Consider the following 16,510-nt stretch of genomic DNA (forward strand, 5'->3'; position numbering starts at 1 on the left):
TTGGTAAGGAATGAAGTTTCGAAGTATATTGTAAAGATAGTTGCAAACGGCAAAGGTGTAGAGAAGGTTCATGAGATTCAATGTATATACTTTGAACTGGAGAGGTACGGAAAGCCCCAGTGCAGAGTCGAAGTCCTTGGTGATGAATGGGGTCCAGCATCTATAAGGCCGAGGGTCTGGCAGAGCCATAGACCATTGATCCATAATCGAGTTTCGATCCAATAAGAGCACGATATACCTTTAACATTGAACAGCGATCTGCCCCCCAACTGGTAGAAGAGAGAACACGGAGGATGTTCAGTGCTCTTGTGCATTTGACCCAAAGCTACTTTAAGTGTGGTATAAAGGTCAGTTTACAATCAAAGATAAGCCCCAAGAACTTGGTCTCCGGGACCACTGGCAGCAAAACTTCACCGATATGAATTTCAGGATGAGGGTGAATACCTTGTCGACGGCAAAAGTGCACGCATACAGTTTTGGAGAGAGAGAAATTAAAGCCGTTCGCCAGAGTCCACTTCCATACACAATTGAGGGCAGTTTGTAGTTGCCGCTCAATATATCTCATGTTTGACGACTGACATGAGATGTGAAAGTCTTCGACATACAGCCCATTCGCAACAGTGAGAGGGAGTTGTTCAGTGATGGCATTTATCTTTATACTGAAGAGTGTAACACTCAATACACAGCCTTGAGGGACTCCAAGTTCCTGTACAAAAGAACGGGAAAGTGTCGAACCCACACGAACTTGGAATCTCCTGTCCATTAAAAAATTTTTAATAAACATGGGTAGATGGCCATGTAACCCATATGTATGGAGGTCTCGCAAAACGCCATACCTCCATGTTGTGTCGTAAGCCTTCTCTATGTCAAAGAATATTGATACAAGATGTTGGCGGTTGAGAAAGGCTTCTCTGATAGATGTTTTAAGACAAATTAGGTGGTCTGTGGTGAAGTGCTGTCGATGGAACCCACACTGGGTGGGCGAGAGGAGGTTGTTTGATTCAAGGAACCAAACAAGACGAGCATTAACCATCCATTCTAATGTCTTACAGAGACAGCTCCTCAAAGCAATTGGACAGTAGTTTGAATGAATCTTGGGATCTATCCCTAGCTTAGAGAAAGGTAAAATAATAGCCTGGTGCCAGGCATCAGGAAAAACAGTCTCCTGCCAGATCCAGTTGAAAACAATCAGAAGGACATCAAGAGAGGCAGGAGATAAATGGTGCAGCATGTCATAATGAATATCATCAGGTCCAACAGACGTACTGGCAGACCGATGAAGGGCCATTTTTAGTTCCACCAGGGTAAAGGGACAACTATAGTCAAAGAAACAGTCAGTTCGAAAGGAAAGAGGTGATCGCTCTGCCCCAGTCTTGATGGCCAGGAAGGTGGAGGAACAAGCAGAAGTGCTAGATACCCGGGCAAAAGCTTTTACCTAGAGTGTTAGCGATGTTCCGAACATCAGTCACCTCCTGACCATCAGAGAGTAAGATCGAGAGGGGGATAGAATTGTAGTGTCCATTAACCTTTCGAATCCTGTCCCATACGATCTTGGAACTGGTGGTAGAAGATATGCTGGTTGTGAACTTAATCCAAGATTCCTTCTGGCTTTGACGTCTTACCCACCTAGCATGTGCACGAGCCCGTTGGAAAGCAACCCGGTTTGAAAGTGTGGGATATCTACGAAAAGTATCCCAGGCCAGCTTTTGAGCCTTCCGTGCTAAGTGGCAAGCAGGATTCCACCACGGACGAGGATATCGTGGAAAACGTGTCGAGGTTTTAGGAATACACTGAGCAGCTGCATGTGTAATACAGTCAGTTACCGCTGCTACACAGTCGTCTATTGATGGCAGGATCAAGTTCTGCGAGAGCAGTGAAAGTGGACCAGTCTGCCTGATCCAGCTTCCACCGGGGCACGCGGGTAGGGTGGCATCGACCACTGCCAGTCTCTCTCAAAAGGATCGGAAACTGATCACTGCCTAGTGGATTACTGTCAACCCTCCATGAAAAATGGGAGAATAATGAAGGGGAGCAAACTGAGAGATCAATAGCAGTAAAGGACTGACTAGGTGCATGAAAGTAAGTGGAAGAACCAGTATTGAAAAGAGAAAGATTGTGATCGCTTACCCATTGACTGTTTTTTTACAATTTTATTTAAATTTTTTGGAGGATCCATAGGAAAAAAGAAAAACTTTTGGTACCCACTGACCCCACCCACCATGGAGCCCTACAAGGGGATGCACTACAAAGTCACGCAAGGACAATGCAGCAATGCCAGGGTTTTGTGAGCACTATACCCAAACACCAGCATCAGGCACAATGTCCACAACACCCGTTGAGAACTTCCAACACTGGTACTTGGTTGACTGTAGCCCAAGTGGACCAGCCGATTGACCCAAGGGGGGCCACCCAAAGGCTGCCCGTCTACAAGAATTCGAGGCCAAAGTGGTGTGTTAGGGTTGGACCCCTCAACCACCAGGATCCTCTCCTCCCCTTCACGGGTCGCCACGCACGGCAAACACGTGGGTGGATGTTTAGATCCCAGAGAAGGTAACCAGATAGAACAGAACCTTCCCTGGGATGTCCCCTAACCACGTACAGGAATCTACACTGAGGGGGTATGATTTTTCAAGCCAACTAATATCTTTCCTTACTGCATGGAATTTAATATGAAAAAAAAAAAGAAAAAGAATTTCCCAGGTAAGTACTTGACAGAGACTGAGAAAACTACTAAGGTGATGTTGTGATCTTATTATACACATGTTGCCGGATGAAGTAGGTCTAGGCAAGCATTTTCAAAAATGAAAGTGGTAGGCAAAGGCATCTTGATTGATTTAACAAATATATTAACATCTTCAGAAAAGATAGGAGGTTCTCATTCAATATTCTAGCTTATCAGCTTCAGTAAGTTGAGTATCTAATTCATAAAAGCTATCACAAACATCCAATTTGAACCAATGCTGCATGTGACATACACAAATTAATATTTAGATTTTTTTAAGTTAAGAAATTAACTAGTATATAATACTACAACTTCGTATAACTCTTAATGACATACATTCATATAGTGGTTCAATAAAATGTTTGATGCAAGTCTACATGCAAAATGCCATAGCCTTCGACTAGTAACCATAGGAAAACTTGTGTCAGTAGAATTAACAGCATGGCAAAAGAAAAGAGGTTAATTTAGAAGTCCTGCTTAGAGAATAGCAATGACAAATCACTCAAATATTTTGGACCTTGCACAGAAAAAGTAATTGACAAACAGAAGCAAAGACTATCCCAATTTTTTAACATGAAAATGGATTATCAAAAGGGTAAAGCATTTCTTGAATGCTTCCTTAAACAGTCAGACCATGCAGACAAAGGAAAATAAGAATTTCTACATACATTTAACAGAAATTGTGCAGAGGGTTAAATGCAAAAGCTACATCACACTGGAATGTGTTAAAGCAAGTTTACATGCTCCACCAATATAGCAACAGGTCCTTCAATGTGACAAAGATGACTTGAAATCTCTTAGGAACTCATGGAATTATATAACCAAAGCTTACAAGGTGGTGTCATTCCAGAACACTGACTGCACAATTTCTGATTCCAATGTTTAAGCTAAATAAAGGCCATAAGGATACAATTGCATATTGACTGATCACTATGAATACATTCTGAAAAGACAAAGTTTTGCTTCCAAAATTGGGAACCTATAGACCCAGAAAAGATACTTGAATGAATGCCTCGATTATTCATTATAACATGAACTTTTCCCACAGTGTAAAATAAACACTGGTTGTTGCTCTAGATCTGAAAGAAGCTTACAACAAAGTGTCATATGATGTTATAACATGAACTTTTCACTCTAAACATAAATGCTACGATCATAAAAAAGAGTGGTTCAACATTGCTTGAACAAAAAAATATCCCTTTGAGAAGGAATATGGGAATCTCCACAATAAGATATCAGACTAGGCCATAGAAAGCATCAGTACATTTTTGTGTTGCAAATCAAATGCAGAAAGGTTTTAGAATGAAACTTGATGTGGAATAAATTCACAATCTAGATTCAAAATTACATGATTCATCTCAATGTACTTAAAACTTAATATCAAAAACAAATATCTACTGGTACGAAAAACATATGGTTCTTCAAAAATTACGTAAAGATATACTAAGATAATACAAATGTATTAACTCTGTCTCTCGGTATCCTTTACTACACATGAGAAAGTTTAAGTGTCTTGCATTCAAAATTTTATTAAACTACATTTCATTTATGTTATACTGATTAGTATAGCATAAAATATTAGCTAATAAGTCATATGTTAATAGAATATGTTTTAAGATCCTAATTTTACAAGATAATATATATTATTCAAAATCCTGAATTTCACCTAGTATGACACACGTGACACTTTCTTTAGGCATTTTGTCTTCTCTATTTCTCTGACCACCCCTTCAGAGAGTAAGAAATTAAACAAACTACTTACTATGGAATTCTCATTGTTCAGATAAACCATAATTCTTGTTAGCCTTCAATTTTGTTTGGTTACAGAGCTATCAATAGAAAATTAGACCCATCTAACTACACCCACCTGTCACATTATCTCTTTCAGGACATGTTCATAATTCTCTCTTATATTTAATTATACATTACATATAACCAACAGAAAGTCAAGGTTTTCATCTATCAAATGACATATGGCATAATATTGTGTTCTGAACACATACAATCAGACTCATTCAGATTACAAACAACATTCCAGTAAGAAACTCAATGAATAGATTGGATGAATTTGAAATGGCTCTTGTCACAGTTACAAAGCCAGAAAAATTGTGAGGGGAAATTGTCTACTTTTTGCATGTTATTAGTCAATGTTCTTTAGTGCATTACTAATGTTAGTATAAAAAAGTAGGCTTATATATCTTCGGCAATCAACTGCAAAAAAAAAAGAGAAAGAAGATTGCGTAAGCACATTTTTTATATTTTTTATATATATTATTATTATAAACGTAACCAAAATATAAAAAATAGAGATCATTTTAGATTAGATTAAGTAAAATGAATCATAATAATTATAAAAAGACATGCATACAAGTTGCTTGTAGTAGTTCGTTCTTAATGTAATTCGATAGTATAACATCAGCTGCACATGCCTAGAGTGATTTACAAATTATAATGGCTTGAATAGAAGTGAGATATGGTTCAAAGTGCAATTAAAAGGGCAATAAAACAATAAAATTTAATTATACATAGATGTATATTGTTATGATCTTAAAATTACTTAGAAAAAACAAAGGTAGTTTTGTGTTTCACTTTGAAGTCATTATAAACAGAGAAAAAGGGTTATTTAATTTTTTTTTGGTATTTGCATGGCTACAAGGTCAGTCAAATTGACTGGTCTCATTCTGAGATAGGAGAGAGAAAATAACTGACAAAATACAGTTTTACTGAAAAAAATGTTTCAAATGTATTTAGTAGGTTTTAGGGATTACATAAAGGAAATTTGAGATTTTTAAGATGAGGAAAAATATTTTTAATGTTAACCTGAAAATTATAACTTTGCATATGGACTATTCAAAAATACTCAATATATTTATGGACAAATCTACGTTACTAAAAATGCTTCACAATAAAAAAAAAAGATATTTTGGATATGAAAAACAACATTAACTGAAAGACTGCCAAATTTTGGAAAGATGCACACACTATGTTGAAAGTTAAAAGTATTAAATCTAAAAAGACTTCAAATGAGTACAAAGAGGTTACATGATTGGTCAAATCAACTGAGCCAATGTTGAAAGAGTTAATGAGATAAAGTAAATCAAATTTTAGTCATAGAGTGCAATATTTAAAGGTCTAATATATGTTTGTCTTTTTTAATGCTTAATATAACCAGCTTAAAACACCAGAAATGCATGAGTATGCCTATATAATCAAGGACAGTCTCCTTGTGTACACATGTGTATAAAGGTTGAGCTATATCTTACCTCCACCTTTAAATATAGATACTATGTACACCAATGATTTCTAATATTATAGTAATAAATTAAAACCTGATTACTACCAAACTTGTACACAAAAGAATTTTCCAATAAATGGGAATGCATACTTCATCTTTAATAGAGACTGAAAAGTGCACCATGTGTACTGCTTCAGCATTCAGTATTATACTTCATATTTGTGTTTATAAAAAAAACATAATACAGTGATAGATCTAAAATAACACAAATACCATACTTATGAATTACATGCACTGATGTTATTAATGAATAATCTTTTTGAACAAACATTTAACTACTATCTTTTATCAGAGGAAATTATATCTTTCCCAAACAAAGCATTTAAACATAACCAAAATTAAATGAATAGCTAACTTATCACACTTTCTGTTGATTATTCTGAGTCTACTCAAACTTTGAAAAACCTTTTTTCCAGAAAAAATTTAATTACTGAACTATTTCATCTGGGTATTAAATTATCTTTATATTTTCTTACCTTCTAGCTTTCAGTTTCAAGGCTACACAACCACAATCTTCAAGTTTCTGAGAAACTTCTGAATTGTTGTATGTTTCTGTCATTTTTTTAGATATCTCATCATCATCTGTAATAATACATTTACAATTTTAACCCTTAAACAAAAATAATCTTACACAATTTTCAACAAAACATAATAAAATTCTAAAAAAATAATAAGATACTACAATGAAAACAGAAAATCTTTTTTGCTGCAATTCAAGTTCCACTATTCATGAATAACTTTAATATAGCTTTGAATACAATAGAGAAACATTATGGAAAAATAAACCATGAAAAACCTTAACAAATGTTTGTCTTCATTTGGGTTAGTTTTAACATTAAATTAGTCAGTTTTTTGCCAACAAGTTTTATTGGGACTTCAGAATTATTAAAAATTAAATATAATAAAGAAGTAAACAACCTAATTCCTATTGATGAAAAAATAAACTACAGTAATTTAAGGCAGAGCGTGCATATTTAAAAACTTGTGAAGGATAGATTAAAAATAGTATAATGGTTACTGTAAAATCAACTCCAGGTACCAATTTTTTCACTCTTGTGAGTAAATTTTTCAATGTTTAGATCTACAAGAAAATAACAGAAGATAGTTCAGGTGAGAATTTGTTACAAATTAGCTATTACAAAAATAATCATTATCACATCAATAAACTAATTTTTTCTAGCTGTACATATCACAAAAGCAAAGTTAAAAATTTAAGCTTGTCATTACCAGAAATTACCTAGTAATCTGATGTTTGATGTCAAAATCAGTGACATATTCACAACCAGAAAACAATACCAGAAAACAACAGAGGTATAGGTGTTATATGATCTAAATATACTCCTTCATGGGAAACAAGCAGGTAAAAAAAAACAAAAAACTACTTTCAACTAACCCTAGAATTCAAATATTTATTAAATTTTCAAAAAAAGCAAAAACAAACTTGCATCAGCTCTTTTAGTTTCATTAAAAGATGTATAAATGATCTAGAATAAATAAATAATGTCTGCATTTTTTGAAATGTTTCCAATGCACAACTTCTGAATTTGCTTAAGAGACATGCATCTCAACAGTCATTGTTGAATTATAGCAGCCATTTATGGAAAAACATTATAAATTTAACATTCTGAGGTAAAACACAAGAACACCTGGTAATCAAAATTTTATCTCTGCAATTGTAAAAAAAGATGTTATGTTTTTATAAGAATTCCTGATTTATACTTCAATATATTTTGTAGAAAACTTTAGCCACAGTATATCAATGCAAAATAAAGAACATTCAAGAAATATCTTCTGCTCTCACAAAATGCCTATGGGACATATGGACCCTACTAGTCCTGCACAATTATATACTGGAATACATATAATCCAACAGAACAAAAAAGTTGGAGCCTAAGAAGCTAACATATATGTATATTGTAGACTATGTTCTGAGTATATGCTGTTAGAAATAAAAAAAAATTAGCTGAATGCATACACTTTTAGTTTAAAGGTCAACTAGGATCTTAACGAGAGAGGTATTTTAAAGTAAACAGTTATGACACTTCTTTTGTATAATTTATGTTATTCCTCTTTTTTATTTCACTTCATATGGCTTGTGTATATAAAATTAAATAAATCAATAACTATAAGGAAGAACCATGATATTAAGCTAACAAACTAATAAACCAGCTTATATTTTAAGCTCTGAGTTTTATGCATTTTATGACAGAAGAACATGCATTATCTAAGAGTATACACAATTAGCTGTTCTTTCAAGTAGGAAGAAACTAGATGTAGATATCTAATTAACTGATGTTTCCATATTGGCTAACAGAAATTGAGTAAATGTGAGTAATATATTAGCTAATATAATTCTAGATTTAAAAAAAAAGGTTTTTCCTCAAGTTGGAAGAAACTAGATGTAGATATCTAATTAACTGATGTTTCCATATTGGCTAACAGAAATTGAGTAAATGTGAGTAATATATTAGCCAATATAATTCTAGATTTAAAAAAAAGGTTTTTCCTCAATGTTGATATTATTCTCAAGTAGTATTAAAGATGTTACTAATTCTAATGTTAATTGTCAAACTGTTTAAAAACAAAAATTAGTTTTATTCATTACTTATGCAGACATTTTATGATCAACCTTTAGAACGTCCACAAGTTAGATTTAAATTCAGCTTTCAAAGATGGACTTGGACTTCCTTGATATGATAAAGCAGGAAATTCATGAAGGTCTAGACAGTTTCCTCACAGTGCCTTAATTTTTTAACTAATTTTTTATTAGTTTTTCCTTAATCCAAACAAGCAACCACTTTAGGATCAGTTATTGAAATGTTTCAATGTTAAATTTAAATCCAACTTTCATTAAGAATGAACATGCCCATCCCAGTTAATTTTCACTTATTAAACTTTTCCTGTTTGGTAAATAAAAGTATCAAACTTTCTCTGAAGTCAAACAAAGTTAGCCTTCTGACTCCTAGAGTTAGAACTAGGTGCTCAAACTCTGCTCTTAAAGCATAATAACCAAAGCTTGTTCTGTGTTGAATGTTTAGATCCTGCAACTTCTAACAAAACAGTGATTGTGTAATCAGAATAAAAAATGACAACAGTTAATTTCATTCCTGGTTATTAAACATTTTATACTGTCAAATATTTCTTAAGTTGTACACTGTCAAATATTAAAGTTAAAGTAACACATTTGTAAGTTATTGACAATATTCATTACATGACCAACACTAGAATCACATAATGCATGAGTTTAGACAGATTCTTTTGTAAATAGTATTTGTGAATACTCACTAGATTTAAGGCTGGTATATGCAATCTTTATATACTACCCCTTTCCACACACACACACATATATACCCTACCTTTTATTTCTATTAAATTCAAGCACAACAGTTTGTACATCAGTAAATTTTCATAATTTTTCAGTACTGGAAATGCAATATTTTAAGTTGTACAATAATTTACTCTATTAGTGCATACATAAATCAGAAGAGATTTTGTTTCATTACACACATGCTGCTATCAACACTCAAGTTACAGACTAAGCAGTCAAGACTTCTATTAGAGGGTGACATTGTATTATATGACCAGAATTTGTCTTTGAACTCCAAACATTTAATTTAAGAATTCCTGGGATGTCCACACTTTCATCCCACATGCCCAATGAGACAATCTCAGATGTCATGCTCAAAGAATTTCAGCTTGCATGAATTTAGTTTCTGTAAAGTTTATTGGAGTATAAAAGTTGACTTAAAACTAGTAATAAACAACATTATCACATCAAGTTTGCTTTTTCTTTGTTTATGGCCACTTAAATGTCTTAGTTTAAACTTTCTCCAGAAACAATTACATTTAAACATAAAACATAATTGACAGTACAAAGCTTCAGTTGGTTTAGTAATACATTGTAACTGAATTTATAGCAGAATTTTTTGCAACAAACATTTCACATTTTGAATAGCAAAGCTTTTTGTTAAAATAATTATATTCTTGAAACAATGTATTGAAATTTGTATAAAACAGCACAAAACAATAAAGACAATGCTATGAACCAGCTGTGATCAAAACAATATGGCATTTACTGAAAGTTAAAAATTGCTAAGATGTTATATGCTACTCTTGGAATATTCTAAATACTCTTTAAATACTTCATTACTAGTACAAAATCAGAATTACAATAAGCTAAGTTTCTTGCATGTAATCCTTATTTGTTTTTTAAATAATTTTTTGTAACTTTCAATGTTTCATAGTTAACATATGTACTTGTACACAAAGGACCGTTGGCTTAATAAAACATGACATGTACAGTGCTTGCCCAATCACAACAATCAGGTCTCTAGTATCTACAAAATATGACTGCCTGTAGAACGTTTTAGTAAATTAATTAAGAATAGAAAAATAATCATTAGAGACAGTTATATAGAATTTGACTTTCCAATAAATATTAAAATGTTATTTATATTACAAGGGCCATAGAAACCTGACAGTTTTATTTTTAATTGAAGACTTCTTCAGATATTCAAAGAGTAATTTTGCCAAAATTGTTTTGTCTCACATTAATAACTGACAAAATGAAACTAAGAAACACCAACAAGTGTTTCCAGACCATAAATTCAAATAAATGACCCACAATAAACTAAATGAGTTACTGAAAATATACAATGGTAATTCAAAATATGGGAAAAAAATATATCAATTTCCTTTTATGTGCACTAAACCAGAGGTTAATAAAAAGTGAGAGCATAGCATGTGCATTGGAGCTGGTGAATTAAGTGTTAAATAAACTGGAAGTTCTAGCACTTTTTTCACTGTGCTATATTTCTAATCTTAATAAGTAACTTTTTTCTCTGATATTGTATAAGCAGGCATGGATCTACAGAAGTATAAAAGTCTGAACCTCCTCAATTTGTATTCTTGCATATGTAAACACACACACATCTAGGAGGCCCAGTGAAGCCAAACACCTTACACCCATTTTTTTTCAGTAATTAATAACTGTATTCTTTAATACTGTTTAAGAACCAAAGAAAGAAAGAAATGGTTGGAGAAGAGAATGGAGGCTACTGACATACACATACAGAAGGACAATATACCAATCCCAACTCAGAGCATCCACAGATGGAATGTCAGATTTTTAGTAAATAAAAATGTGGAACCATAGAGGTTATAATGGTCACAAAGGTGAGACAGCTAATATACCGCCAAGTAGAAACATTAGACATGACAAGTTAACATTAGATGGACTTAATACATCTTATTATATTTGTTATTTGTAGATTATTCAAATTTTAGCACATTAGATAACTTTTAAATTTAAAAGTGAGTGTTACAAGAACAATCATAAATATAAATTTTTGTGTCATGTGGGTATGTTAAATGCAGCACTGGTTCAAAGGAGATGTTTGTGATGTTGACATGTGGCTTACATACTAAATCAAACACAGTAGCCCAGCTCACCTTTTTCAATTTTTTTGGAAACAGTCCCTTAAACACACTTAATTTAATATATATGTGAATAATCATACAAAAGCTCAAAATTCTCTTGTTACTTTCTCAGCCATTTTAAAGTGCTTGGAAGCCATCTCATTCTTTTGAACCAAGATTTAAAACAGGTAGGTTGTGTCCTTAGTGTGCATGAAATTATACTTTCTTTAGATTAAAATATGGCTTAGTTATTAAGCTTGATAAATCATAGTGGAATTCTATAGTATTAATATAATTATTTATGATTTTTTTGGTTATTTCAAATTTATATATCAAACCTAAAATCATTATTTTGTTTCACATCCTTCACGAGCAAAATTTGAAAAAACTCTGTAGCTTCCAGCAAGCAGCAAACAAGTACAAAGGTTATTGTAACTAGAAGATATTATTGTTTGCTATACTTATTTACTTACTGTTCTATGTTTTAAGAAAAATATATTCAGGAACTTATAAATAGTAATAATCAATATATGTGTTTGATGTATAATAACTGAAATGCAACTATATTTCACTATTAGTCCATTAAAGCACAGCCATGACAGGTCACTTTGTAAAGACTAAAGTTCAGTTTTTTTTTACTGGGTAGGGTAACATGAATGCACATACACTGTGTTATTTTAACTTTGTGATATTGGCCAGCAATAGCTGAAAGATCAGTATAATAAAAATAAATGATAAATACATAATGTTATGTGATTTAAACTATTTAGGCTAAACAGTTGTGTTTTGTGTTATAATCTTTAGTAATTCTAGAATAAAAAAGCATAACTTGCACTTACTTCATAATTTTTCAAGGTGGTTACAAAGTCAGTCAAAAAATTGACAGACCCAATACAGTTAGGGTGGAAAAAAAAATAGTTTTACTGAAAACAAACATTTGAAATGTATTTTGGAGGCTTTAGAGATTACACAAATAACATTTGAGATTTCTAAAACAAAAAAGGTTTTAAGTAAAAACTTTAGTAAAAATACTTCATTAAAAAATTTGATTTTTTTGTGTACAAAAGACTTGCAATCTTCACTAAAGTCCAAATATGATAATTACAGTATATGAAGCTTTATAAATGACAATTCTGCTTTAGCACTTAGTAGTTTACAAAGGAGATGCAATATTGTAGATGTTCTTGAAAGGCCAAAAACACATCTAACAACAATGATAACTGATAAACTAAGGCAGAGAAGCCAAAGCCATTTTGTGGTTTGCCTGTTACTTACAGCTGAACCTAATTATCAATTATTGTAATTGCAGATTTTTAGCAACTCTTCCAGTCAAAGTTTTTACAAAACAATGAAAACTTGCCTAAAAAACATCACTAAATATTAGTTGCTTTTTAACTTTTGAACCAATATAATTTCAATTTTAAGAATATAAGTTTTACTGAAAGAATTAGTTACTTTTAAACAAGTAAAAATTTCTGATAATTCATTTTCTTCATTTTTCAGGCTGCAAACTCACTGTCAATGAATTAACCACAGTGCATATTTGTGAAGAACACTCTTACCTTCTATATATACTAAAAACACCTTTTTTCTTGTTTTGGCTTCAGAAATTGCTTCAGGTATTGTACCTTCAAACCACTTCATACTATTCTCTGTTTCAGAATCAATCTGTTTAATCAAAAAATTATCAGTGTTAAAGATTTGAGTTTAGTAAATAATAAGTGTAACAAAAGAACTGGCCAAATTTGATGTCATAATTATATGTTGCATATATAAAAATGATAAAATTTACTAAGCAAGTAAATACAAAAATAACTTATTTAGCTGTGAATACAGAATAATTCAGAGTAAATTTTCTGGAAATCTGATACAATTACAATAGCCTGCTTTATCAGGTTGACCTTGCAATTTGTCCAAAATTATTATACATTTTTATTCAGACATTTATATTCTCGAAGAAGAGTTAGTAAAAGTCAAATAAATATATTTTCTCTTTCTGCAGCTACTTATTTGACTGATCTAAAATTCATACATAACTAACTACATTTATCAATCTTTCACAACAATATTTTATCTGCCTCTTTTTATGATTGCAGATTGTTTTCTATCTGAAGCACTAGAATTATTTTAAAATTATGATCCAGCATCTAACAGACAATTTAACTCTGTACTACTTTCCACCTGCCAAACAGCTACCCTAATTTAAATTCATGTGTATTTAGGATCATGTGTGGTATTATTTAAAAATTATTAAGCTAAGAAGCTCAGCCTAGCTGTACAAAATTTCTTCTATATCACAATCTTAATTAAACTTCAAGTTCAAGTAGAATTGGGTATGTCAAAATACACTATTTTAAAATGCCTGAAAATTTAATTTGTCTTTGATTCTTAAAGCAATTCAAAATTAAGAAATTTGAAAAACACAAAGACGGCATGAAAACAGAAGATCAAACATCAAGTCATGGTAACCACTCCCAAAAAGAATAAATGAAACCCTTTTCTGTTTACTCTTAACTTAAGAATGGCCCTTTATACATAAGATAACAATATACAATATTTTTCAATAATCAGTGATGTCGAGAAACCCACTTGTTGAGAAATTTAAAATGCAAAAACGGCTCGTTTGGGTTGAGAAAATATTTTACCTAGAAGAGCGAACAACGTTTCGACCTTCTTCGGTCATCGTCAGGTTCACAAAGAAAGAGGTAACTGACCGGAAGCTGACCACATGTTTGAAAGGGGTGTGTAACTGAGTGTCGGAATGTAGAGGGTAGTGTTAGATGTTTGAATATATAATTTATTTATTTTATATATTAATATAGGTATAAAGGCGTTCCTTTATATTGGTTTATTTTGGGTTTAAGTTGTTGTATAAGTAAGGCTTCTTTAATTTTACGTTTTTTTATGTTTGTTTCTTTATTTAGTATTTTCTCAACTCAAACGAGCCGTTTTTGCATTTTAAATTTTTCAATAAGTTTGTGTTTCTGATCAAAAACAATATATATTGTTAATGTTTAAGCATGCAATAAGGCTTACTAAGTTTAAAACTTTACTCCTAACACTCAAATAAATACTTGCAACATTTCCCATTCAAAACTTAAAAGATTATTTAACCTCCAAATCTTCTACCTTCTAGAGCAAATAAGCAAAATGTGCTTAACTCTCCTTATAACTCAAAAAGTTTGAATTATAAGTCATTTTGCTCAAGTTTTTTTTTTTACATGGCAATACCTCAACAGTCTTATACAAAGCTACAACATTAAAGATTTTTATGAAAAAGAAAGCCAAGAACTCTTATTTGCTCTTCCCACCACAGCAAAGTATTTATTAACATATATACTTAAATCATTCTCTATTCCAGAACACCAGTTTTCCTTCAAATTTATGTACCTATAGTGATCAATTTATACTTAATATCAAATCTCATCTTTCATATTGAGGCATATTAATTATGACTATCACATACAAAAAGTGAGGCTCTATTTAAAGCCTACAACACACATTGGTAAAATAAAAATGGAATTTTCTAAAACAATGCAAGAAATCACAAATTTAAAAACCCACTTTTCAAATGACTTCTTTCAAGGTATCTCGAATTCTGTATTAACATAACTTTTTAAATCAATCTAGTAGTAGCAGAAGCACAGTTAGTCTTTTCAAATGACTTCTTTCAAGGTATCTCGAATTCTGTATTAACATAACTTTTTAAATCAATCTAGTAGTAGCAGAAGCACAGTTAGTCATATGTTCCCAATTCTTATTTCTTACATATACATATGTATCGAGGGTAAGCGATTAGTCTACCACGTTTTGTAGTCTCACATTTCCTTTCGAAACATTTTTACAATTTAAATTACCAACTACAAGTTGTTCTCTCTCGCTCTTTTTCTTTTTTACATGAAGATTATGGAATTTTAATACAACTAAGGAAAAGACAACTGTCTTTTGTTTTCCAATTCCGTAATAACGGAGTTTCACTAAGTACCGATAATTTTGTTTATCAATTATATAAGTTTTATGGTATCAACTTCGTAGTGTTAATACTAACATGACTGGAAGAACTATCACTACCAGTATGTACTAAGTAATAATAATATTATTGCCATTATTAATAGTAATACTTCAGCAACTAATGCTAGTATAAATGTAGTTCTTCCACCGAGTAATACCAAATTATTAACAAATAGAACTAGAAAGCTTAATCAGAACTTTGGCAAATTATCTGTGATACATCCAAGCCATATTTTACCTATGTTTAGAATGATATGAAAAACAGATGAAGCCTTTTACAATATACACAATATTTAAGTTATTTTGAAATTAAGGTACTTTACTCTCACTGTTGCTTTCGTGTTACTTAACACTATTAGTAAGGAAATTATGTTGGGTGACATCTGGTAGCGTAGTTGCTTGATAAAAAAATCATTGATTAATTTTAACGACTTCGTAGGAATAACCAATTTCCTTTCATTTTTAGGAATGAGGGAATAATTTTAGTTTTAGAGACATACTAATGATTAAAAAAAATATATATATATATTTCCTTGTATAATTAAGTATACAAGTTTTGTGTCTTTTAAGCTGCTTATTTTTATCGTCAATTTCTAAATTCTTTGTTGAGACCATTGGCTTGAAGATAGACATTTTAATTGACATTAAAAGAAAAACTGAGTAACCTTGATTAGAATACACCCCCAAAAAAAGATAGACTATATATTAACACTCAATTTTAAGTCCACGAGAATTTTAACAGGTTAGAAAAGTAAACAAGCTTGTACTAACGATTGTTTTATATATTGAAATATTCTGTTAGATACACGATTAATATTGTGATACATAAAAAAACCATGAATTTCGGTCTTATTATGTTTAATAGAATTTATTCTGAATTTATCTTTTACTATGTAAATGTGAAGATTTAAAATAATACATTATCGAGAAAGTCGTTAAGTTAATTTTGTTATTGCTACCTTTGCAATTCTCTAGGAGATAATACCTTTTCTGCGATGAAAGATATTGATGCACTATTGCATGTTATATAAGGATATCAACTTCAGTGGCTTTCAATGGTACGA

At 31.6% G+C, this 16,510-nt stretch overlaps 1 protein-coding gene across 2 annotated transcripts in view; it reads right to left on the reverse strand.

The window, feature by feature from the left end:
- The window catches only part of LOC143249253 (UBX domain-containing protein 4-like), a 46,332-nt gene extending 30,508 nt beyond the window's left edge, over positions 1-15,824 (reverse strand). The window contains exons 1-3 of one of the 2 annotated variants that reach the window (XM_076498775.1): positions 15,685-15,824; positions 12,998-13,103; positions 6,494-6,599 (exon numbers count right to left, since the gene is read on the reverse strand). In XM_076498775.1, coding sequence (XP_076354890.1) covers positions 6,494-6,599; positions 12,998-13,079 — 188 coding nt within the window. In that variant the 5' untranslated portion in view covers positions 13,080-13,103; positions 15,685-15,824. Of the gene's footprint in view, positions 1-6,493; positions 6,600-12,997; positions 13,104-14,999 lie in introns of both variants that reach the window. The other variant, XM_076498776.1, reaches the window with a different exon arrangement.
- Between the last annotated feature and the right edge of the window lie 686 nt (positions 15,825-16,510).

The sequence above is a fragment of the Tachypleus tridentatus genome, chromosome 4 (assembly GCF_004210375.1).
Source record: "Tachypleus tridentatus isolate NWPU-2018 chromosome 4, ASM421037v1, whole genome shotgun sequence".
NCBI classification, from domain to species: Eukaryota; Metazoa; Arthropoda; class Merostomata; order Xiphosura; family Limulidae; genus Tachypleus; species Tachypleus tridentatus.